The sequence below is a fragment of the Fusarium venenatum genome (genome assembly GCF_020744135.1).
Source record: "Fusarium venenatum strain MPI-CAGE-CH-0201 chromosome Unknown EDB82scaffold_4, whole genome shotgun sequence".
Lineage (NCBI taxonomy): Eukaryota > Fungi > Ascomycota > Sordariomycetes > Hypocreales > Nectriaceae > Fusarium > Fusarium venenatum.
In genome coordinates, this window is record NW_027072132.1 from 5,765,645 (window position 1) to 5,788,555 (window position 22,911).

The 22,911-nt window shown below is 49.3% G+C and overlaps 9 protein-coding genes across 9 annotated transcripts; 4 read left to right on the forward strand and 5 right to left on the reverse strand.

Annotated features, from left to right (window-relative positions):
- Position 1: 1 nt before the first annotated feature.
- EDB82DRAFT_516867 (Coproporphyrinogen III oxidase) lies at positions 2 to 1,912 on the reverse strand. The gene is made up of 2 exons (XM_025725101.2): positions 1,280 to 1,912; positions 2 to 1,223 (listed from the first exon to the last, which is right to left on the reverse strand). The coding sequence occupies exons 1-2, from the start codon at positions 1,484 to 1,486 to the stop codon at positions 204 to 206; spliced, it is 1,227 nt and encodes a 408-aa protein (XP_025593733.1). The 5' UTR covers positions 1,487 to 1,912; the 3' UTR covers positions 2 to 203.
- Positions 1,913 to 3,183: 1,271 nt separating this feature from the next.
- Positions 3,184 to 4,199, forward strand: EDB82DRAFT_344178 (microtubule-associated protein). The gene is made up of 3 exons (XM_025725102.2): positions 3,184 to 3,370; positions 3,539 to 3,756; positions 3,813 to 4,199. The coding sequence occupies exons 1-3, from the start codon at positions 3,281 to 3,283 to the stop codon at positions 3,859 to 3,861; spliced, it is 357 nt and encodes a 118-aa protein (XP_025593734.2). The 5' UTR covers positions 3,184 to 3,280; the 3' UTR covers positions 3,862 to 4,199.
- EDB82DRAFT_344223 (S-adenosyl-L-methionine-dependent methyltransferase) lies at positions 4,059 to 6,044 on the reverse strand. Its single transcript, XM_025725103.2, has 4 exons — positions 5,568 to 6,044; positions 4,934 to 5,493; positions 4,766 to 4,883; positions 4,059 to 4,703 (listed from the first exon to the last, which is right to left on the reverse strand). Exons 1-4 carry the CDS (start codon positions 5,714 to 5,716, stop codon positions 4,538 to 4,540), a joined length of 993 nt encoding a protein of 330 aa, XP_025593735.1. The 5' UTR covers positions 5,717 to 6,044; the 3' UTR covers positions 4,059 to 4,537.
- A 1,768-nt stretch (positions 6,045 to 7,812) lies between these two features.
- EDB82DRAFT_344166 (uncharacterized protein) lies at positions 7,813 to 10,631 on the forward strand. The gene is made up of 2 exons (XM_025725104.2): positions 7,813 to 7,921; positions 8,305 to 10,631. The coding sequence occupies exon 2, from the start codon at positions 8,312 to 8,314 to the stop codon at positions 10,508 to 10,510; it is 2,199 nt and encodes a 732-aa protein (XP_025593736.1). The 5' UTR covers positions 7,813 to 7,921; positions 8,305 to 8,311; the 3' UTR covers positions 10,511 to 10,631.
- Positions 10,632 to 11,509: 878 nt separating this feature from the next.
- Positions 11,510 to 14,173, forward strand: EDB82DRAFT_344341 (tryptophan synthase). The gene is made up of 6 exons (XM_025725105.2): positions 11,510 to 11,674; positions 11,780 to 11,867; positions 11,925 to 11,995; positions 12,044 to 12,276; positions 12,330 to 13,242; positions 13,293 to 14,173. Exons 1-6 carry the CDS (start codon positions 11,627 to 11,629, stop codon positions 14,094 to 14,096), a joined length of 2,157 nt encoding a protein of 718 aa, XP_025593737.1. The 5' UTR covers positions 11,510 to 11,626; the 3' UTR covers positions 14,097 to 14,173.
- EDB82DRAFT_344349 (mitochondrial 54S ribosomal protein bL28m) lies at positions 13,992 to 15,196 on the reverse strand. The gene has a single exon (XM_025725106.2). The coding sequence runs from the start codon at positions 15,019 to 15,021 to the stop codon at positions 14,251 to 14,253; it is 771 nt and encodes a 256-aa protein (XP_025593738.1). The 5' UTR covers positions 15,022 to 15,196; the 3' UTR covers positions 13,992 to 14,250.
- Positions 15,197 to 15,307: 111 nt separating this feature from the next.
- Positions 15,308 to 16,684, forward strand: EDB82DRAFT_541805 (uncharacterized protein). The gene is made up of 2 exons (XM_025725107.2): positions 15,308 to 15,528; positions 15,596 to 16,684. Exons 1-2 carry the CDS (start codon positions 15,379 to 15,381, stop codon positions 16,502 to 16,504), a joined length of 1,059 nt encoding a protein of 352 aa, XP_025593739.2. The 5' UTR covers positions 15,308 to 15,378; the 3' UTR covers positions 16,505 to 16,684.
- Position 16,685: 1 nt separating this feature from the next.
- Positions 16,686 to 18,791, reverse strand: EDB82DRAFT_516887 (pyridoxal phosphate-dependent transferase). Its single transcript, XM_065609007.1, has 4 exons — positions 18,534 to 18,791; positions 18,206 to 18,256; positions 17,470 to 18,119; positions 16,686 to 17,403 (listed from the first exon to the last, which is right to left on the reverse strand). The coding sequence occupies exons 1-4, from the start codon at positions 18,634 to 18,636 to the stop codon at positions 16,954 to 16,956; spliced, it is 1,254 nt and encodes a 417-aa protein (XP_065463510.1). The 5' UTR covers positions 18,637 to 18,791; the 3' UTR covers positions 16,686 to 16,953.
- Positions 18,792 to 20,148: 1,357 nt separating this feature from the next.
- EDB82DRAFT_580290 (general substrate transporter) lies at positions 20,149 to 22,425 on the reverse strand (the record flags this gene model as incomplete). The annotated part of the gene is made up of 5 exons (XM_025725109.2): positions 20,149 to 20,634; positions 20,696 to 20,786; positions 20,884 to 21,920; positions 21,974 to 22,065; positions 22,155 to 22,425. The coding sequence occupies 5 exons, from the start codon at positions 22,423 to 22,425 to the stop codon at positions 20,410 to 20,412; spliced, it is 1,716 nt and encodes a 571-aa protein (XP_025593741.2). The 3' UTR covers positions 20,149 to 20,409.
- Positions 22,426 to 22,911: the final 486 nt, after the last annotated feature.

Here is a 22,911-nt window from a genome sequence, read left to right on the forward strand (position 1 = left end):
ACAGGTATTCATGGTTTCTTTAAATTATTTTGATTCTTTGTTGCGTCTTAGTAGACGCACCTGCTGTTTGGTTTTTGTAGCATGTACCACCATGGGCGTCCCCATCTCATCTATGATCCTCACATACCTATGATACACTAAACAATCGCTCTACCTCATGCTCCAACATGCATCTGCTTCTGTTTTAATTCAAGACAAGAATCTTAGACCCACTCCTTGGGGTCTCTGAGGACATCTACAAGGCGCTGCTCCCTGCTCTTCGGCTCGGGTTCATGCATATACTTCCACCCAGCAGTCAACGGCAAACTCATGAGAATACTCTCAACCCTTGAGCCGGGTGTGTTGAGACCAAACGCTGTACCACGATCGTGAACAAGGTTGAACTCAACGTACTTGCCACGGCGAAGCTGCTGCCAGTCTTTCTCCGCCTCGGTGTAAGGCATGTCCTTTCGTTTCTCAATGATGGGAATGTACGAGGGGAGGAATGCCTTGAGACAGTCTTGGACAAATGAAAAGGTGTTCTCGCGATCACGCTCCGTCTCGTCCAAGTCATCAAAGAAGATACCACCAATTCCACGGGCCTCTCCGCGGTGCTTGTTGAAAAAGTACTCATCACACCACTTCTTGAAACGGGGGTAGTATTCCTTGTCGTGAGCGTCGCAAGCGGTCTTGATCGTCTTGTGGAAGTGGATGGCATCCTCGTCGAAGAGGTACGAGGGCGTTAAGTCGCAACCGCCGCCGAACCACCAAGCTTGAGATGTACCATCAGGGTTCGCCGTTTCGAAGTATCGGTAGTTAAGATGCACAGTTGGGGCCATGGGGTTATAAGGGTGGAGAACCATGCTGAGTCCTGCGGCGAAGAAGTCGATTGATTCCATGTTGGGGTCCATGGTCTTGTGGTTTGCTCGCATCTTCTCAATGGCGGGCTTGGGAAGCGAGCCGTAGACAACACTCACACCAAGACCAGCCTTCTCAAAGACATTTCCCTCCTGAAGAACGCAGGTTGTGCCGCCTCCACCGTTGGGGCGTTCCCACTCGTCCTTGCGGAACTTTTTGCCGTCAACTCTCTCGAGCTCGGCAACGATCTGGGCTTGTTGCTCCCGAATAAACTTTTCCATGCGCAGTCGCATAGGCGAGTCCTCGTTGACGCCCGACTCGCGCTTCTTCTGAGCATCACGGTCGGCGAGGGTTGAAGGATCGGCGTTGATGGGTTCGATATCAGACTGAGGGTGTTATGTTCAGCAATTGGCTCTCCAACTGACTAGGAAGGGATTGGTACCATCTTGTAGGCTAGGGGGGCGGCGGCACCAAGGGCAACAGCGGCGAGCCACAGCGGGGAGTAGTTGGAGTAGGATGATCGAGAAGCTTTAGGAGCGGCGGAACTAGACAGCCAGCGTCTCGTAGAAGCAGATTGAGTTCTTGAGAAGCGTACGGAAGGAGAAGCAAGATGCGCAGCAAGGCGCCGAGCTGGCTGTTTGGCAGCCATGACGATATTATATATTCAACCCGAGGATTCGGGAGATATGACGGCAAATTAGGGCCACAGGGCCGAGAACGAGAACGAGACGGACAAGAAAGGAAACAGAAGAAAAAGAGACGACGATCAGGCGTTTCGGGTGAGGCCACTCGAGGGATGAGGCCAGGGTCCGATAAAAGGAAGGTTTAGAACAACTGAGAACTCGGGTGATAGTCAGAATCGAATGTTCGGCAATTGGCTTGTTTCTACGGAGGTCTTGGCTAGTCTAGTCGACTTCATAGAAGGGACGCGTCCGGTGTGGAGCAGAGAAGGACAACTCACGGCCGGTGCCGAGGGCGGTCAAAATCGACGCACCATTCGGGCGTACTAAAACCATTCCGCCATTGTAGCTCCGTTGCTGGATCCTACATAATGGTGAGACCTTCTGGATGCTCTTTATATGAGAATTAGAAGCTATAAAATGTTAAAACTTCTCTATGAAGCAAGGATTATTTTGTAATTATAGTACCTAGTTATGCAGCAGGGCTTGCAGGGTTGTCAGGCAGCTGCATGTTTGCCTCGCAGCGAACGAACTAACACAGAATGGCACCTGTTTGAAATAGCATTGGTGACTCTCTCTACTGACAGGAAAGGCCAAACCGCCACTATTCTTGGCTAGAATGGGCAGGTAGGTTGGCAGGTAAGAAGCTTTTACTAATACATGCTTGATAATATGATAATAAAACCTACCTATGGCAGGATCAAATTTTAAACTTCATAGTTTCGCTTACAGAGGTAGCCAGATACTTGATATAACCAGTTAAGTTTTCCAAGTACGGAACGAATTGTAATTGAAGTCTTTAGCAACTCTCATCAACTCGTCTTTTCAAGATATGTGTTGTGGGAAGAAGTTAAAGTCTGGACTAGAAAACGCTGTGCACCAAGACGGCACCAAGATGGCACTTATAAGCAGAAAAGAACCCTGACAGATGTCGCTAGACGTGGCGGGGGGTGTTTGGATTCTACAGGATGATATGGAGAAAAGATACAGCCAACAGCCTAGCCCTTTCTCAGACAGGTACGGAAAATATGACTTTAATAGCTACAGACACCTAAAACCATTTAGCGCTGCTAGTCCGTCGGATCCGGACCATAAATAAACCCGTGGAGTCCTTGCCGTGTCAGATTATCGATATTAATTAAAGAAACTCGTCGATGAACTCTGGGTCCTTTTGAGGATTCGCTCACAAACTCTCATTCTCGACCCTGTGACGATACAGTGCGACGTGACTTGCTGCTTCCCCGCCATTGCTGCCTCGCGGGGGCTCTTGTGATTCACCGAGCATCATGAAGCTAAACCATTTATAGTTTAGCCATCTAGCCCCGCGCGCATGTCCAGTCAACGTGAGTTGGGCTGGGTGCTGCTGCCACCTGCTAAGGTGCCATCTGCCCTGGGTTTCTGTTAATGCCCACTGTAACCCGCGTTGCTGCCTCTCAAGTCAAGACAAGTCAGGACAAGTCTGCGCTGGCCGACCGCTCATCTGTAGGTGTTTGCGCGTACTGTGTCTGTGTCACTGCCACCTTCTGTCACTCTATGCATTTCCTCACCTCACCTACTTATTCTGCCTGACGCAAGCAAACCGTAACCTAGTTCTTTTTCTCATTTCCAACCCTTCATCTCCCTTTTCTCCCCCTTCTTCCCTTCTTCCTCAACCACAACTTTCCAACTATTTCGCTGCCTGAACCCAACAGTCATTGCGACACTTGAATTCCACCACTCTTGACAGCACACTTACCGCCTCCACAACAACCATCACCGTCAACATGCGCAGCAAATTCAAGGACGAGCACCCTTTCGAGAAGCGCAAGGCTGAGGCCGAGCGCATCCGACAGAAATACGCTGACCGTATTCCGGTATGTAACTTTTAAAAATAACATCTTCTCTGCTTTTTGGGCGGAACAGCCGCTTTCACTCGACAACGACAACGACAACGACAGACTGGGGGGTTCCCGCCCAGTTACCGACCGCCTCCTCTCTTCATCTTTCCGTCACCCTACAATCCGCTTACATTTTACGAATAGGTTATCTGCGAGAAGGTCGAGAAGAGCGATATCGCGACCATCGACAAGAAGAAGTACCTGGTTCCTGCCGATCTGACCGTCGGCCAGTTCGTCTACGTCATTCGCAAGCGAATCAAGCTATCCCCCGAGAAGGCTATCTTCATCTTCGTCGACGAGGTTCTTCCCCCAACAGCTGCCCTGATGAGCAGCATTTACGAGGAGCACAAGGATGAGGACGGGTACGTTCCCTATCATGCATGGAATAAAGGCAAATTACTAACACGATCACTTGCAGCTTCCTATACATCACCTACTCCGGCGAGAATACCTTTGGCGAAGCGTAAGGCCGATGATGCAGGATCGGTTTTATCTTCCAAGTCGGGAATGACGAAGGCGTTACGGTCGTATTTTGGGTGAATGTTTTGATGGTCACTTGTCATGTTCTTATCAACTTTCTGTGTCCAGACACCGGACTCGAATAGAGTGCTTATTGCTCATTATGGTAACAATACATCTTCGGCGTTGTCGCATAGGGCAGCAACGACATATTGTAACCACCAACCAATATGACAATATCTGACCCTTCATGTGATTTCTGATTTATACTTTGCGCTGTTGGTTGAAAAAACACTCAAAGGCAGCAAATGTACAGCATCAAATAATAGGTACTCAATTAAACTTCTATGAGGATTAGCTGCCTGGACTGCCGTAAGCATCACCCGATCAGCTCAAATATACCAGTGAGCGCTAGCACGCCATGTACCTGACTGGCTTTGTCAGATTGTAAATGTAGGTAAGGGTGATCAGAACTGGTTGCAAATGACAGGGGTTGCTACTGATAAGGGAGCATGTGCCGCTGCTATTGAATGAAGAGTCATCCACAATACTCTAGTTATGCCTGTTCTTTTTCGCAAAGGGGAAAAAATTGAAAGAAAAGGAAAGCCGCTCGGAAAAGTCCATCTAAGTCTTCAGAACTCAAATAATCTTCGTTGATGCATGCGAGTTGAGGTCGGAGCTACTTTACGCCATTTCTTTTTGGAACGTCATCACACTATAGCGGAAGGACCCATTGGCGTATCCCCGTCTCATTGCGCGAAATGACTGTAAGAAGGCAATACCGTCACGACCTTGAGTGAATGCGAATGCCCATAAAGATGGGTTCTGTACGAGAGACCAGGTGATATCCCTAAGAGACAAAAGTGTAAGGCCGTTGCTAATGTTACTTTTGAAAGAAGCATATGAACGTACCATGTCTTTCGAACCTGTTGACTGATATCTTTCGGCTCGGCGAATACTTGAAGCCCAGCCTGCTTTGCCAAATCAAGGTAACCCTGCTGGGTACAGAGGGGTGGGAGGAGCATACCATCTGTTTTCTACTTAAGCTCGGGAATACGATTATCTTGCACGGAACCTTACCTTCAATGGGCTTGATATCGTTGGTGAATGTTGTGTCGTCCAAGCCCTCGGCCTTGAACCAATCGGCCAATACAAGCTTCCCTCCAGGCTTGAGGACTTTTATCACGTTCTCAAAGAATAGCGCTTTGTTCGGGAAATGACTGAGAGCCTCACTTATCCATACCGCGTCGAATGAGCCTTGTTGATTACTGAAGAAATCGCCCATTTTTTCGGCATCAAGCTCGAGGAACTTAACTTTCCCGTCACCGAGCTTAGTGAAGCCATGATCTTCTGATACATCGAAACGTGAAGCCCCATCTTCCACAGCGGCCTTGGTCAAGCGGTCCGCTATCTCAACTTGTTTTGTGGAGATGGTAATTCCAGTAACAGAGCTACCATGCTTGGATGCGAGATAGCGAGAAGTGCCACCGATACCACATCCAACGTCTAAAACCGAGCCTCTGGAGGGGATTTTTGACATGTCGAGAAGCAACTGAATGAGGTTTGCCTGCGCTTCCTCTTTTGTCTGTGTAACTTCAGATTCCGCTGTTGGCCAGTATCCATGATGGATATGCTCGCCCCTGGTAAGAGTAAGCAAATCAGCAAAGTGATCGATGTAGATAGTTTTGAGGATTTCATCAAGCTTCTGACGCACCATAAACTCAGGTAGTAGTCACTAGCAAGGTCATAATGTAGTTTGATCCTGTCTTTGAGGACTTGCATAGTTGAGTGAGCAAGGCCGAGTGGGGTGTCATATTGCTTGCTCAAGTCGGTAGCTTGCTCTTCAGAGACTGCGGCCGCCATGGTTGCAACTATGGGTGTCTAGGTAGTTGAAGGTAGCAGTATACGGAGACAATGAAGCAAGGCTCTACGGTTGGTGTCTGTGAGCGAAACGATGCGATGGTATTGACGTGAAATACCAACTTTAACCCGCTGACAGCTCTTATTACCCCGCGGTTCCAGTTACGCATTGGTGACTGCAGGGTGACACAATTGCTACCAAATTCTAGAGAAGGCGCTATGTAGAAAAAGACAGACGTGATTGTGAGTACAGATGAAGACGCTGACTTTAGAGTTCCCTTGGTCATAGGAGATCTTGATGAATCCCTTCTTTGTCAAAGATAGTGAGTTCTACGAGACTTCCTCATGGTCCAACGACGACAATTCATAGACAATAAATTATTAAACAAGTGATTTCTCCCAGATAAAGAGTATCACGCCCCTTAGCCCCTCTCCTCGGTAGATCGATCGCAGTTTGTATTCACAACGGCCAATCTTGTCCATCATACGACTATTTGCACGATAACGGCAGTTTTTCGCTAAATTGGCAAACAACAAATAGTTAAAGATGCTGCTCTCAAGGGTCGGGATTTCGCCTCGTCGAATGAATACCGTTATTTTAAGCTCTCCCAAGATGGTTGGGTTTCGCTGGGCTTTCCGTTACCAGTGGGCTCCGTTTCATTACGCGCCAAGATAGCTGCCAGCGGCTGTACCCGCAGCCAATCGTTTTACACAGGAACGACCGTATCGCGACCAACTTTCCGATGGGTCGATATACAAGGCGCTTCGTAAAATTGCATACTCTATTTTGAGGCGAGTCGCTTGGATACTTTCTTCTTCTTCTCTTGTTACACTTTTATTACATACATGCAGTCCACTGTATCTCTTGGTAGGTAGCATTCGCCCACATCATGAGCTGAAAAGTCAGGAACAACTCCCCCTCTATATGACATCATAGCAATTCTTGACCCGCCTCTTCTACGGCTAAATACTAAACACCTTCACAACTCATCGTCTCTTCTCACCGCTGACCAAGTTTCAGAATATGCATGGCGATGATCAGAAACATATTCAGTCAACCCATGGCTTGGGAATTTTTTAGTCAGTCTTTCTAGAAAATCCTGTTTCAATCACAACTCATCAGTGGCGATTTCTTTGGACGAGATCAGCGGTTACCAACCACGTGAACCCCTGTCGTGGAGGGGTCCTAAACAGAGACCCTTTGACCATTTCTGGAAAGCTATTCACCAGGGTCCAGGGGCCGTAATGCTAGAGCGACCCTTTTTCGGGGTTTGATTGGTTGTCAGCCCTGGCCTTGTTCACCACCTCAACTACAACATCCTGGTCGGTAACTAAAAAAATATTCACCATTACAGCCTGTTCTCAGGACGATCGTAGCCGTTCCCAATCTTCCTCGGAAGACCCTGCTTCTCCCAGTGACCTGCACGATGAGTCTCTACGGCGCAGTTCCCCGAATAGCCAGAAGGTTAGAATCAGCCAAGATCTTTGCCTGCATTTTGCCCAAGCTACTTGGGCTACCAGGGCTTCATGAGAATTGACTTGCAATGGCGTCACCCGCTCGGACAACCAAGATGCGTTGTCTTCCTATTAGATAAATCCCCATGCTTCTCATCTCTGACTGATGCTGAGGTTTCGAACGCTGGGCACCACTCATCTCTGTCGCTCCATGGTGTTCCCCTTGCCTTCTGAGTGAGTCACTATATATCTATACATTAACTCGCACACACCCCCATTTACTTGGTGGCCGCTGTCGTTGATGCTGTGGTATTGCAAATCGCCCTGCTCATTGCGCAAGTCCTCCGTCTCTGATCTAGACTACCTGGTCTGGAGCGACTCTAGTATAACAAGCAACCCAAGCTTGATGCGGCTGGACCACTCAAGCGACAAGTCAAACCACCTCGTATAGACAACCCAGCGCAAACACAAACGCAAGTCAAGCCTCAGCTTTGCTTCAATACAAACGCCATCTAACCTCCCGTTCAGACTACCCTTCACGCTTGGCCAAGTTTCGGAATTGCTTGTTCAAGCCTTTCCAAACATCGTGAGTGGCTACTGGTATAAGCGGGCGCTTAGCTCAACCTCACCACTTTGCGCTCTAAGCGCTGTCGTGTCGCCAGATTTATCGAGAAATCCAAAGGCATTTCTGCTCGAATTACTATTGATCGGGAATTGTTATTCATTGGATACTTTTGTTGTGGAGTGAACCAGGTAAGTTGCCGAAGTATCCTCCTTCATCTGCTTTTCTTATTGTCCTTGTGCCCCTCTTCCTTATCGTTGTTCTATTGTTCAATTACTTTTTTCTTTCACTTATTCAAACGCAATTGTACCTATACCCCAAACAATCAGCATGGAATCATAGACAATAGACTGGAAATATTTTGCTCACGCCCGTCGTTTCCTTTGTCGCATTTTCTTTCATCTGACGGTCTTGGATTCTTTTTATAATTAATCTTTGTCCTTCTATCGCCTTAATCATCATCATCACCACTGGGCCCTCAACTGGCTTATTTTTTGCTCGCTACAACTCACTGCATCTTCCCATTTATTCTACTCAAACAAATTTGATCGTTCAAATAAGCCAACACGCATAGATACAAGATGTTCTCCTCACGGAAAGAAAACGACGACCCGCCGGTCTACCCGGCTGTACCCAACTCCCTTCGGTCAGAATCATTCGAGATGACCGAGATGCGGAAAGTTCAAGAAGCTCGAGCCGACACTTCTCCAAATGTTACCCCCTATCTAAGTCTCCGATCAAGACTCTCCCAGATATGGATCAATCGCTGGACAATTCTTCTCATCCTGGTCCTTATCCGGGTCATGATTCTAATCGTTGACCTCAAAGAGAACGTTGGTGACGCCAAAATCAAAGCCCTTTCAGCCTGCACCAAAGTTGAAGACGTTGGAAGCGCCATGGCTTCCATGCCTCACTACCTATCGAGGGGTGTCAACGAACTCGCAGCCTCTGGAATCGAGAAATCGGTCGACGCCATGGTGTACATGCTCGACCTCGTTCTGGCGGGTGTCAAGAATATGATTATCTTCTACATCAACTTCCTTACTGCCACATATGTCTGCCTGATTACCGCCATGGTACACGGCAGTCTAAACATTGTTGCCGATGTAACAGAAGGAGCAACAGAGAAGTTCAACAGCTTGATTGACAAGGCCACCAGCAAGATTGAAGATATTTCAAAAGAACTCGAAGACGGTATCAACGGTCTCACTAAAGGCATTGAGGACTCGGTCCTCGGAAGTTTGGTTCCAGATATTCCCGAGGTTGACTTTTCTAGCCCCATCAAGGAACTTAAGGATTTCGATCTCAAATCCGAAGATTTTGTCAAAGATGTTCGACAGTTGGAGGATGACCTGCCCGACTTCCGAGAAGTTCAAAACCTGACTGAGCAGGCAATTTCTATCCCGTTCGACTTTGTCCGCAAAGCCCTCAATGAAACATATGGCAACTACAAGTTCGATCGGGATGCTTTTCCTCTTGCCCAGAAGCAGAAGTTGAGCTTCTGCTCTGAAAATGATGCCCTGAACGGTTTCTTCAACAACCTGTTCGAGCTTATCGCCAAAGCCCGAACGATCTTTATTGTAGTTTTGATCATTCTCGCTCTGGTAGTCATCATCCCCATGGCCTGGCTTGAGATTAGACGCTGGCGACGACAGCAACAGCACGCACGTCTCATCGCTCAAAATGCATATGACCCGATGGACATTGTCTATATTGCGTCTAGGCCTATGACCGCAACTTTTGGCATCAAGGTTGCCTCACGCTTCAAGGGCAAGCGACAGGTCCTTGTCCGCTGGCTCATTGCTTATGCTACCTCAGTCCCGGCCTTGTTCATTTTGTCACTCGCCATTGCTGGTTTCTTCTCTTGCTTCTGCCAATGGCTCCTACTGCGAGCAATCAAGAACGAAGTACCTGCGCTGGCAAACCAGGTTGGTGCATTCGCCGATGATGTTGTAGAGAACCTTGAGAGTGTCTCTGCCGGTTGGGCCAATGACGCCAACGGTGTTATCACAGGCTTCAGCGACGACATCAACCACGATGTTCTGGGCTATGTGACCAACGCTACGGATGCTGTCAACGATACACTTAACACCTTCCTCGAGACCATGGATGATGGCCTCAACACTGTCTTCAAGGGGACTATCCTTCTCGACCCTATTAAGACGGTCCTCCACTGTGTCATCGGCATCAAGATTGAGAGCGTACAGAAAGGATTGACTTGGGTACACGAACATGCCGAGGTCAAATTCCCGCTCTTCGAGAATGACACTTTCAGCAAGGGTGCCAAGGACTCGGTCGATGGTGACGCGGAGCTTAACTCGTTCCTGGCATCCCCGTCTAGCGCCACTACTGATGAGGTTACGGGGGCTGTCAAGGCAGTTACAGATTGGCTTCACAACAAGCTCATTCAGGACGCTCTCATTTCCACTGGTTTGGTGCTCTTATACGTGCTCGTCGTTCTCATCGGCACGGTGTGGACAATAGTCGGTATGATCTCCCCTGATAAAGGCCGTGCTGAAGGCGGTATGCGCTTCACCGGAGACAACAGACCAGGCTTCAGCCCTCGTGTTGGACACCATGATCCTGCAAATCCTAATGGTGCCGCGAGCTTCCCTCGATTCGGATCCTCCTCAGGTGAAGAAGATCACTATAGAGAAGCGACAAGCGGACGTGATGAGAAGTTTATGTCTGGGGCGACTGGGGCCCGCGCCACACAGGTCGACGGCCATCAAAGAAGCAGCTCCTACGGTTATTTGGATTCGGCAAGCGGCAAACACTAGGAGTGTTGGAGCCCGATTAACAGTTGAAGGATGGTATTCTCTGCAGTTTTATATTACTCCGGCTCCGGCTGGACCCGCGCCGTGAGAGACGATCCTTACTCGACTGCATGAAGCAATGATTTATGGAATGCGTTGACATTATATTGGAAAAATGGAGGTAACTCAAAGGGTATTTTAGTTTGCTTCTCAATTGATATCCCGAAGGCAAGGAAAAAATGCATTAGTCATTTATGCTTCGTGCTTAAGGGGTGGTCCTGAGTCTGAACTCATGGTGGACACTGATTGTGGACATGATATTGGACCAGATGATTTCTAGTTTCACTCTAAACTTAAACTGAACAAATTGACGACTGCAATCTACAACCACGAAAGTATTTCCCACTGCATTGTGACTGTCTCTATACTTGTACTTGGACGTAGTTGCATGTGGCCAGTGTTGGTTGTGTATCCTATACCCTTTTGAGGGCGTTTGTTTGCTTGTTCTACTACGTACGGAGTAATTCTTTGTTTACAGCATCACGGTGTTCATCTGGACTTTTGTTTTAAGCTGCATGACGTCGGAGTTTCTTTACAAAGAGATTTCCCAATGGGCCATCTCCACCTGCAGACAGGTTGGTAGATTGAATGTCTAGATAGTAGCTGAGAAAACGAGCAATGGCCTATACCTGCTTGACGCACACTCTCTAGTTGTAAGCACTGCAGCATGACTAATGCTTAGATCCTGCATTTGTTCAGGAATTGGATATGGCATGAAGTTAAATGCCATGCCGCACTGCAAGTCCCTGAAATTGTAACCGGCCAACGTCCAATGTCATGGTTGATTGACTACCGCATTAGGCAAGTCCGGGGTCGATGTGGGCTACTATGATGCCGGCTGCAGGGCGGAGTGTGGGCGGAACCTGCAGCTGCGGGCGACGTGCATGAGGACAGGGCAGGGGCGATCCAAAACGAGTCAATGGTAGGTGGCGGAATTCACTCTTCCGGCATCGGTGGCGGAAAATGCAGTCACCAACAACGTCGGTCCCAAAACTTCTTTAAAGACAACAAGTCCTCGCTCGAAAATACCAATTCTCTCCCCATAATTCCCACAGAGACCAGAGACGAAATCAATTCGCCATGGACGCTATCAAACAGACTTTCAAGCGCTGCAAGGAGCAGAACAGGGTCAGTACATCCATCATGAGTGCCCCTCGGCGGGGTAAATCGATGATCAACTCCAATGCCCGACAAGACAAAGAAGCTGACAATTAATTCTTTTCTTTGAGGTAGTCTGCGCTGGTAACATACGTCACTGCCGGTTACCCCAAACCTGAAGATACTCCCAACATTCTGCTGGCTTTGGAAAAGGGTGGTGCTGGTAAGCTTTTCCGTCGCAATGGAGCACATGAGCTGTATTGACCAAAGTTTCCTCTAGACGTTATCGAAGTCGGCGCACCTTTCACCGACCCAATTGCTGATGGCCCAACTATTCAGACCGCCAATACGGTAAGTAAATCGCTATCCCTTCGAATGAATGAAAACTAACTGATCTAGATTGCACTCAACAATGGCGTCACGATCGAGTCCACTTTGGCCATGGTGAAGGACGCCCGATCTCGTGGCCTCAAGGCCCCCGTGATGCTCATGGGTTACTACAACCCCCTTCTCAGCTATGGTGAAGAGAGATTACTCCAGGACTGTCACTCATGTGGTGTCAATGGTTTTATCGTCGTCGACCTGCCTCCCGAGGAGGCCGTTTCTTTCCGCAAGCTCTGCAATAAGGGCCGGTGAGTCTGCCCAAAATGCCTACTATCCAACACGAAACTAACATTATATCTAGTCTTTCATATGTTCCTCTTATTGCCCCCTCCACCTCAGAAACCCGAATGAAAATTCTCTGCCAACTTGCCGATTCATTCATCTATGTCGTCTCTCGCATGGGTGTCACTGGCGCCACTGGCACTCTCAACGCCAACCTCCCCGATCTTATCGAACGAGTCAAGAAGTACAGTGGCAACAAGCCCGCAGCTGTTGGATTCGGTGTCAGCACCCGAGAGCATTTCCTGAGCGTTGCAACTCTTTCAGACGGAGTCGTCGTCGGCAGCCAGATCATCACTACAATTAAAAATGCCGAGCCTGGTCAAGCCCTTTCCGATATCGAGAAGTACTGTGCCTACCTGTCAGGCCGTGACTCTGGAGATTCAAACACTAGAGAGGTTGGCCTTGTTGAGGCCGTTGCTGGAGCTAGGGAGCCCAGTGGTGACAATGTTACTGTCAGCGATACTATTACAGATGCAGATATCACTGCCGAGGAGGACAGTGCTTTGGTGGCCCAGCTTGCTGCTCTTCATGGCAAGATCCCTGAGCGATTCGGCGAGTTCGGTGGTCAATATGTTCCCGAGAGTCTGATGGACTGCTTGTCCCAGCTTGAGGAAGGCTTCAACGCGATCAAGGACGACCCCTCATTCTGGGAGGAATACCGATCTTACTACGAGTACATGGGACGACCGGGCCATTTGCATTTGGCTGAGCGACTCACTGAACATGCTGGAGGTGCCAACATCTGGTTGAAGCGCGAAGATCTGAACCACACTGGCAGTCACAAGATTAACAATGCTCTGGGACAACTCCTCCTTGCCCGCCGACTTGGAAAGACTCGAATCATTGCCGAGACGGGTGCTGGACAACACGGTGTTGCTACTGCTACCGTTTGTGCCAAGTTTGGCATGGAGTGCACAGTATACATGGGAGCCGTAAGTTTTGCCGAATATTTCGAAAGTACGAGAACTAATGCAATGAATAGGAGGATGTCCGACGACAAGCTCTCAACGTTTTCCGTATGCGATTACTCGGCGCCAAGGTCGTCGCTGTTGAGGCTGGCAGCAAGACTCTCCGAGACGCTGTCAATGAGGCTCTTCGTGCCTGGGTTGTCGATCTTGATACCACTCATTACATCATTGGTTCTGCTATTGGACCTCATCCCTTCCCCACAATCGTCCGAACTTTCCAATCTGTTATCGGTAGAGAGACCAAGGAACAAATGCTCGAGAAGCGAGGCAAGCTTCCTGATGCTGTTGTGGCTTGTGTCGGTGGAGGCAGCAACGCTGTGGGCATGTTCTACCCCTTTGAGAATGAGCCCAGCGTCAAGCTTCTTGGTGTCGAGGCTGGTGGCGACGGTGTCGATACCCCACGACACAGTGCTACCCTCACTGGTGGTTCCAAGGGTGTTCTTCACGGTGTGAGGACCTATGTTCTTCAGGACAAGCATGGCCAGATCAGTGAGACTCACTCCGTCTCTGCCGGTCTAGATTACCCTGGTGTTGGTCCCGAACTGAGCTCCTGGAAGGACAACGAGAGAGCCAAGTTTGTCGCTGCCACCGACAGCGAGGCCTTCCTTGGTTTCAAGCTCATGAGCCAGCTTGAGGGTATTATTCCCGCTCTTGAGACTGCTCATGGTATCTACGGTGCCATTGAGCTGGCCAAGACAATGAAGAAGGGCGAGGATATTGTCATCTGTGTGAGTGGTCGTGGTGACAAGGATGTGCAGAGCGTCGCCGATGAACTTCCCAAGTTGGGTCCCAAGATTGGATGGGATCTCCGTTTCTAGATTAAAAGTGATACCATATTTGGATTAAATAGCAACTGTTGAAATGATAGCATGAACAAAAGTCTTTCTCTATCTTGACTCTGGCAGGATACTGATACAATGATTGGAAGGCGTTGAAAAGTTTTTTTTTGGTACATATTATACATCAAACATTTTACACTGTTATCTTTTGCGCTCCCCCTGTCGTTGCGACTTCCGCCTCTGCGTTATCCAGCTGCTGCATCAACAGAGCCTCTTCCTCGTCCGATAGCTCCTCGACGCCTTCGAGATTCGCCAAGTCTTCTTCGCCCAACACAAATTCCTGAGCCAGAAGCTCGCCTCGGGTCGCTTGGCTGCGTTTACTCAAGGGGCCAGGTGTAGCGACATCAAGCGCATACTGAATAATATCGTCCCTGTCCTCAATCTCCTTAGGCTCCATACCCAGCGCCACACGCTCAGCGTTGAATTTCTTCTGGATGTCCTTGGACTGCATAAGAAGCCACCGCAAGTTCCAACCACCGGGGCCGAGCTCCTTTATTCTGGCAGGCTTGCTCTTGAGTAGATACTCCTGGAGGCCACCCTCACGGCGGATGGTTTTGAGCACACGGAGTGTAAGACGGGTCTTGACGTTGGCGTTTAGGGCGGGCAGCTTGAAAACCTTGACGTGGACGTTCGGGCGCCAGAAACGACGGGCCTTATTGTTGTACTTTTCCGCAACAGTGTTACCGAATCGAATTCTCGCAGACCCGTAAAGACCCTTGTTGGATTGCTTGTAGAGTTGACGCTCGCCATAAGGGTATGGAGGAATAATACGACTAGGTAGAAGATGTGACTTGATCGTCTTGGTCTGCTGAGGTAGGGTCGTGCTGAAAAGTCGGGTGGGAATCACCGGCGATGGTGAGGCCAGGGCCCTTAGAGCTGGCCGGGCGGGGGCCCAAGATGTCATGATATCGGTCTAGGTCTCGAGGCGAGTATTCGGTATGGGCTTTTCCGGTTATGGGCGAGACATTGGCCTCAATTGACGTCGGAGTGGGCGGATATTTTGAGCGCAGACTGCCCTGTTCAAGATGCGCTGATCGTCGACGGTACCTCCAACCTTGGCCTTCTGGTGTTGAGATTTTTGGGCAGTCGTCGTTCGGAGGCGACTGATGTTCCGGCGCCGGAGACAGCGGTCGCCAATTGCCCAATCAGGTGATTTCGTGCTGTATTCGCGATAGCTCCACTGCACCTTCACTAATAACAAACCAAACAATAAGTATAAGGCTATCGGAAACAGACAGCGGGAGTTGATGTTTGACATATCATGACAATGTTCCCACCTGTTGAGGACTCGGTTCTGCAGAATAATCCAGATTTTGCCAATCTTTATAACAAACTAACGAATGTTGTTCTCAACCCGGATGGATCAACACAGAATGACCCTCGGGCTAAAGAGCGGGCTTCTGTTCGAGAGGTAAGAGGACTCCTCCTTTTACAAAACACCAGATGTAATAAAACAAGAATTCTTATTTTCTCATCAGGAGCTTGACCGTCGCCGTCTAATTTCTGCGAAACAACATCTCCTTACATGTGCTATCTCATCAGCAACACCATCAAGCACACCGCCTGCAGCAAGAGCATCCTCACGTCTACAACCTCCCAAGAGTCAACAAACGGGAGACTCAAGATCTCAACAACAGCCCTCGCTTCCAGAACCTCTCTTAGATCTTCTAATTGTGCTCCCTCCATTACTCGACGCCAACAATTCACCTCTTCCTCAAGATACCCTCCAATTGCTGTTTGCTCATCCTCCCCTTTCTGAACTCGAGACACTACTTCCAGCTTTGGCGCCGATTATCGCTTCAAACCTGCGTACCTGGGCATTGGGACTTGCGCGGATTGCACATCCTTCTACGAACGCTTCCTTTCTCCACCGCCACATCGTCTCATTACCAACTACGTTATCTGACTGGCGTTCTGATCTCGCCGCTGCTGAATCAGAACTCGGTTCTCATCGTCTACGCTCTCTTGCCGCCTTGACATCCCTTCTCCAAGCCGCTACCAATGCGCTGAGTCTTTTGATTCGCGCCCTCGAAGTCAAGCATGGCAAAGTAGCTCGTAGTCTAGAACTTCGTGCTGCAGAAGTCTCACTCCATGCCCGTCGTTATGATGCCGATGTTGCTATCGCCGCAGCTTCTGTGCGTCGCGCAGTCTATACACCTGAAGCGATCACCGCTCTTAAGAATTATGGTGCTCATTTGCGTGATGCCAAGATGCGAAGTGAGGAGCGCATTCGAGGCTTGGCAGCTGAGCTTGGAGAGTATGGAGTTGGTGTTGGCGGCGGAGAAATCAAGGAGAAGAAGATGAGGGAGATGTCAAGAGTATACCGGGAAGTGACGAGACAAATGGACGACACAAGAAGAGATCTGGACCGATTGAACCAAGGATGAGTGGGGAGGGATATTAATTGTGAGATGCAATCTTTTAGGAACTAATCATGCTATAATAAATGAAACTATAGTAAACTAAACGCGAAGGAACTTACAGAGTGGTGTCAATATAGTTTGTTCTGGATGTCTATCCCAGGAGATCAAGTGGCAAATAGACCATTTCACTTATTTATATCCAACACGCTACGGGTCAATGATTCAACACATTAGCTTCGTGTTTTATATTCAGTTTACTCATACATATATTTTCAAGCTGTCTTCACCGCGTCATTAATTCGCCAAGTCGGGCACTTGACCTAGATCAAGATCTGGGTATTTTCAATCCATCTGTCCCCGACCGACAGCCTTCTGATCGTAGCGTGATGTTGATTTCAAGGCGTCGTTCGTTTGGCGCGACGCCGTTTTCCTAGCACACATCCTCCTTTTATTAAGCTGCTATTCTCTTATACTTAACCCTTGACCTTGTAGATGGCCTCAGCGAGGCGGCCAACGTTCTCAGAGGTGATACCAGCAACGGAGATACGGCCGTCCTTGGTGGCATAGACGGAGAACTCTTCGGCGAGACGGGTCATCTCCTCAGCAGTTAGGCCAGTGTAGGCAAACATGCCGATCTGGCTGGTAATGTGAGACCAGTCGTGCTTGGAGCCGAGCTTCTCAAGGTTATCCTTGAGGAGAGCACGCATGGAGATGATACGGTCAGCCATCTCCTTGACCTCGCCGAGCCACTGCTTGTAGAGGGTAGGGCTGTTCAGAATCTCGGCGGCGATGCGGGCACCGTGGATGGGAGGGTTGGAGTACAGAGGTCGAATGAGAATCTTGAGCTGAGAGTCGACGCGCTTCTTCTCGTCGGCATCGGCACAGACCATGGAGAAGGCACCAATACGCTCACCATAGAGACCCTTTGAAATAATTAGCGAACTACTCGAAGAGCCATTATGTCAGTTCACAATATGTTCAAGACGTACCATGTTCTTGGCGAAAGACTGGCAAAGAGCAATGTTGTGGCCCTGCTCAACGAAATAGCGAACAGCGAAAGCATCCTTGTCAGTGTCACCGCTGGCAAAGCCCTGGTAAGCCATATCGAAGAAGGCGAAGTGACCCTTCTCCTTGACGACGTCGGAGATTTGCTTCCACTGCTCCTGGGTAGGATCAACACCGGTGGGGTTGTGAGCACAAGCATGGAAAAGGAAGACACTGCCGTTGGGGGCAGCCTTGACATCAGCAATCAGACCCTCAAAGTCAAGGCCGATAGTCTTCTTGTCATAGTAGCGGTACTGCTCAACCTCGAGGCCGGCGTGGTTGAAGACGGCCTTGTGGTTAGCCCACGAAGGCTGAGGAATGTAGATCTTCTTCTCGCCAGGGAAGAACTTGGCGAGGAAAGCAGCACCGACACGGAGAGCACCAGTACCAGAGATGGTCTGGGTGATGGTGATGCGGTCCAAGGCGGGGCTGTTGGCGCCGTAGGCCAGCTTAGCGGCGGCGGGAGGGAACTCAGGAACACCAGTGATACCAGCGTACTCCTTGTTCAACTTAGACTCGACGACCTTCTTCTCGGCCTCACGAACGGAAGGGAGTACGTAAGGCTTGCCGGCATCGTCACGGTAGGCACCGACACCTGTATACGAATCGAGTCAGACCGATTCGAAAGATAGCGAGATACCTCCGCATTCGGGGTTGGATGGGGATGACGTTGCGACATACCCAGGTTGATCTTCTTGTCGAACTTGTCGGCCTTGAAGGCTTCAGTGATACCTGAGAAATGATGTTAACACGATTTTCTGAGGTAACAATGTGTTTTGGGTTTGGCGCAATATGTTCCATACTTGGAGCAACGGGGCGCATTGCACCAGGTGGAAGTCATCGTACGTACCAAGAATGGCCTGTTTGGAATCAAAAGAAGCAATTGGTTAGCAACAGAGCTGGCGCAAAGCCTATGTAAAGAAAAAATTACTCACATCCTGTGAAGAATTAGCATGAGATCACAAAGAACATACGCGACAGAATGGGAAGCAAGCTCATACAGGAGGACCTTGAGGGACGTTGGCCCAGTTGGAGGCAGCGCGGATGGCGGCCAGGTTGTACTGAGCAGGGCGGGCAGCCCGTCGGCTGGCAACTCGGAGTGTGGACAGCATTTTGAAGGTAATGATGCGATGGGTTAATGATGGAGGAGAGGTTGGAGGGGAAGGGAGGGACTAAAAGAAAAGAGAGGGAGGAGAAGGAAGATCACTTGAAGCGGTTCTCTAGCGGAGAGTGACTCCTACTACTACTACTACTACTTCTACTAGACGAGACGTGGTGAGTCTACCATAATTTTGTCGATCGGGCCTCTTCGGCGGTGGGCTAAAGCAGCTTGTAACCAATCAGATATCAAATTCTGCTTCCAGACCCTTGATTTATGGGGGGTCTCAAGGTAGCTCCCACAGAATGAGCTCACCTGCGTCAGGGCATTTTGGTGGACTTTGCTGTGAAATTCTGGTGGGGCTACCCCGGACATCGGCGTCAGTGTTAAGAATCGTAGGTAGTCAGGCCAGGGAAACATTGCTCATGCTGAGTGGTGCGCCTGAAGCGGGTGATTGTGCTTGCTCAACCTTGTTCTTCCTTTTCCTTTTATCCATCACAACTCATCCATTATCAACCTCATTATTCATGCGATTTACCAAGAGACCAATATCATTCCCACGTTTACCTTCATCGTCAATATCCTGCCAGATTAGGATGGCATGATCTAAGTAAGCTCCAGAAGCCCGGACCCAAAATGCCTACTCAAATCCGCTTGAAGTCCGGGATCTAACTACATATCCCTGCATCTTGGCGAAAGGCATTTACACATGTCAACATGAGAGCTTGTTCTCTCATTCCGGAGCGCCGATTATCGATTGCCTGTGCAGCCATCCCCCTCCATCCATCTCCGTGGCAGCATAGAGTTGCTGTTATCATCAACCACTTGCTACCATCAACTTGGGTTCCAGTTTACCTATAAGGCACTCTGAACAAAAAGACGCCCGAAGGAAAGCAATGGATCTCACTCATAAACCGTCGGCAACCGCATCCCGATCCTGGTCTGGAAAAGACAGTCGATATTCTTCCAGCCGCCCGGTCGACTCCGACCTATTTTTACCGCGCAACCCTATGAGGGTCTTCCGCTGGGCCTGTAGCAGCGGGTCCGCTGTCGTAATGGCATTCCTCGATACAACTTCCGCTTGTCCAGCAGGTCAAGTTGCTGCCGCGTACCGTCCACGCTAACACCTAGTTAACATGTTCTACTGCCAAGCCCTTGTTGCGGCTTTTGGTGTTTCATTACACTACAGTTGTGGTAACTCACTCACCCACATATGCACGCTCTCTGCCGTCCACCGGCTCCGCCCTCGTGACCGGCCCGGCCCCGTTTGCTAAACGGCGACCGGCTGGCAAGATTTATGTTATGTGATGTCGCCATTCAATACCTTTAAACGTTGCAAGTGAGCATAGGAAACTTCTTGGGTAGACGCACGACGACTAGCTATCTCAAGCTTGAAGCTACCAATATGTACGTTAAAAGCGAGTGGACACAAGTAGGTTGGGAAAGTGATATAAAAAAAACCATTGCTTCCATTATTTCGATACCTTCCACAAATATATCTTTGGCTTTTTACCCACTCTATCATTATTCTGAATCCATAGCGTATAAGCCTTGTTCCCCAACGCCAACGCCTAAGTGATGCTAACATTAATACCGATCAAGATCCGAGATATCTCCTTAACCAAGATCTCCCCATCTCGCATGCGGCACGGCTCAGGTGGCCATGAAATCGCTTGTGGGATAGCTTTACCCGACGCCGAGGCACAGCTTCCCAGTCTCATCTCCTCCATACATGGTCTGAATCATCTGTGCATGATACAGTGGCTGCCTAGTCTTCAGTATCAATTCATGCTTTGCTATGGACCTTCTCGGATGGCGCATCCGCGAGTTCCTCATAACGGTTCATAACGTTCTCCTCAACTGTTTCATGGAACACATCCACCTCGGTTGAAGCAAACTTCCTTGCGCTGATGCCTCTTTCGAAAAGCACGTCAAGCTCTGCAAAGGTGCGACCACTCGGCTCCGGTAGTCGAAAGAAGGTGTAAATAATGCACAGAAAGCAAATACCGCCCTATTCTCTTTGTCAGCAACATAGAATATTTATTATGAATCTTCCAAGGCTGACTGCCTACCCAAAAGAATCCTGCATAGTTGCCCCAGTCCCAGGCTGTAGGGTTGAGCATGTAGGGTGTCAAAACACTGTTGATGATGCCAACGACGTTGCTATCTACTGGTTAGCTACAACGACAAATGATTCAATCTCGGCGAAGGCGTCAAGTGAGGGGAGTGTCCCCAGACTTCACCAATGGTTGCAACTTACTATAGATTGCGGCCAAGAACGACTGTCTTGATTTGCAAGCGACGAGATGACAGTTCGCCGACAAGAGAATAACATACGGTGCCTATAGTCAACTGGTAGAAGAGAGCCCAGATGATCATCATGCAGCCTGTGGCTAATGAAGATTGGGGGCGATGGGCCTCGGGCACCAAGCCAAGGAACCCCATGATGAGCAGCATGGAACAAAGGCCACAGAGGCCATAGAGTACCAACGATCTTCTGCCGATGCCCAAACTCATAAGCCCCCAAGCACCAAAGACTCCTGCCATATTGATACCATACTGGCCAAGGGCAAACGAGTACGCCTTGTCGGCCGAGAGTCCAGATTGTTCGAGGAAATAGGTGGAATAATTGGAGAAGGAATTGCCACTCAGATTCTGGATGGCCCAGATCATACAAACAATCTCCGTGCGGCGAAGGTCGGTGCCCTTGAAACAATCCATGTAGGATGCTCCCGCTGTAATCTTCTCTTCAAGGGCGGTGGTATGCACCATCATGGCGATCGTTTCGTCGGCATCAAAGTCAGTCTCACGGTCGAGACTAGTTAAGCGGAGTAGAGCTTCCTTGGCATCCTCGTTGCGGCCTCTTCGGACTAGCCACCAGGGTGATTCAGGAGCAAAGAAGATGCCGATCAGGAGTGGCAACGGCCATATCCACTGGAGGGCATACGGGATACGGTATGCCCACTCATCGTCGCGCTTGAGCATAGAGTGAATGACTCCTATACCAATCTCCTGGCCTAAACCCCAACAGAAGTTGACATATGTGGTCAGATAACCACGCAGAGCGACTGGACAGACCTCGGATGCATAGGTGATTGTTAGTGTTTGAAAGATGCCCCAAGGAATACCGCAAAGGATCTCGGCTACAAGCAGAGTCTGAACGTTCTGGGCAGTAAAGAAGATGGTTGTGAAACCAGCTACACAGACAAGACATGCCATGACAGTATAACGATAACCAAATCGTTCTGAGATCCAACCATTGATAAAGAGGCCAATGATCTCACCGCAGTGGGCTCCCTATAACGCTGACCGTGAGCGTCTGAACCAGGAATTATGGAAGGAAGACTTACGTTGCTTAGACCAGCTTGCCAGGGGGCTGGCACCTGATACTCTCCATCACCACCCAGAACACCATACTTTTTGTTAAACTGAGGAAAGGCATCTAGGAACAGGTGTTAGTGGAATGGCCACGACTACTGTATCTGACAATGTGTATGGGTATCGGGTCATCAGGTGGGCTTGGGCACGTACAGAAGTTATTAACAAGGGAGATATCATAGCCCTCCATTACGATACACGTGGAGATGAGGACACTCCAAAAGATAGCCTTAGGGTAGAGCTTGATACCTTGGCGAAGGGTCATGTTACGCTCTTTGTGAGCTGCGGCGCGAGCATGCTCGACAATGCTGACGTGCGTCTTGCTCGGATCCTGAATGTCCACACCGGCCGGAACACCGGCGGTAGTATCTGAGGGCGGGGCCGTAGCCGGAGCCGGCGACACCTTGTCTTGGGTGTCGGCCATGGCTTCAGCTGCTTCAAGCTGCGACGCTCAATATCAACGCGATAACCAATCAAGTCTTGTCAACCAAGACTAAAGAAGACAGAGAGGATTGCACCTAATGGAGCAGCCAGGGCAAGAACAGTATCAAGTATAATGCCTATGATCTGTTCCTGGTTTTCTATAGGCGGTGTCGAGTAGCTCACGGGTGAATGAGGTATACAGGTTTGAAGTTGGGCATGTATGAGGGAAGTGTCACTTCAAATAGGCCCAGTCGAGATACGCTGTCAGATAAGAGAGACAAGAAGTGTACGATAATAATGATGGCAACAGCTCCTGGTGCACGACCTGTAACAACAAGTGCGTAGCAGCAACAGAGATTAAGCAAAGCAAAGAAGAGGACACAAGAAGTGAGAAAGACTGATGGGGTAATGGGAGGGACCCTTTACTGGTAAAAATGGAGCCAGAGGTTGATGATTTTTATCCTAGGGGCGGATAGTCGGATCAAAG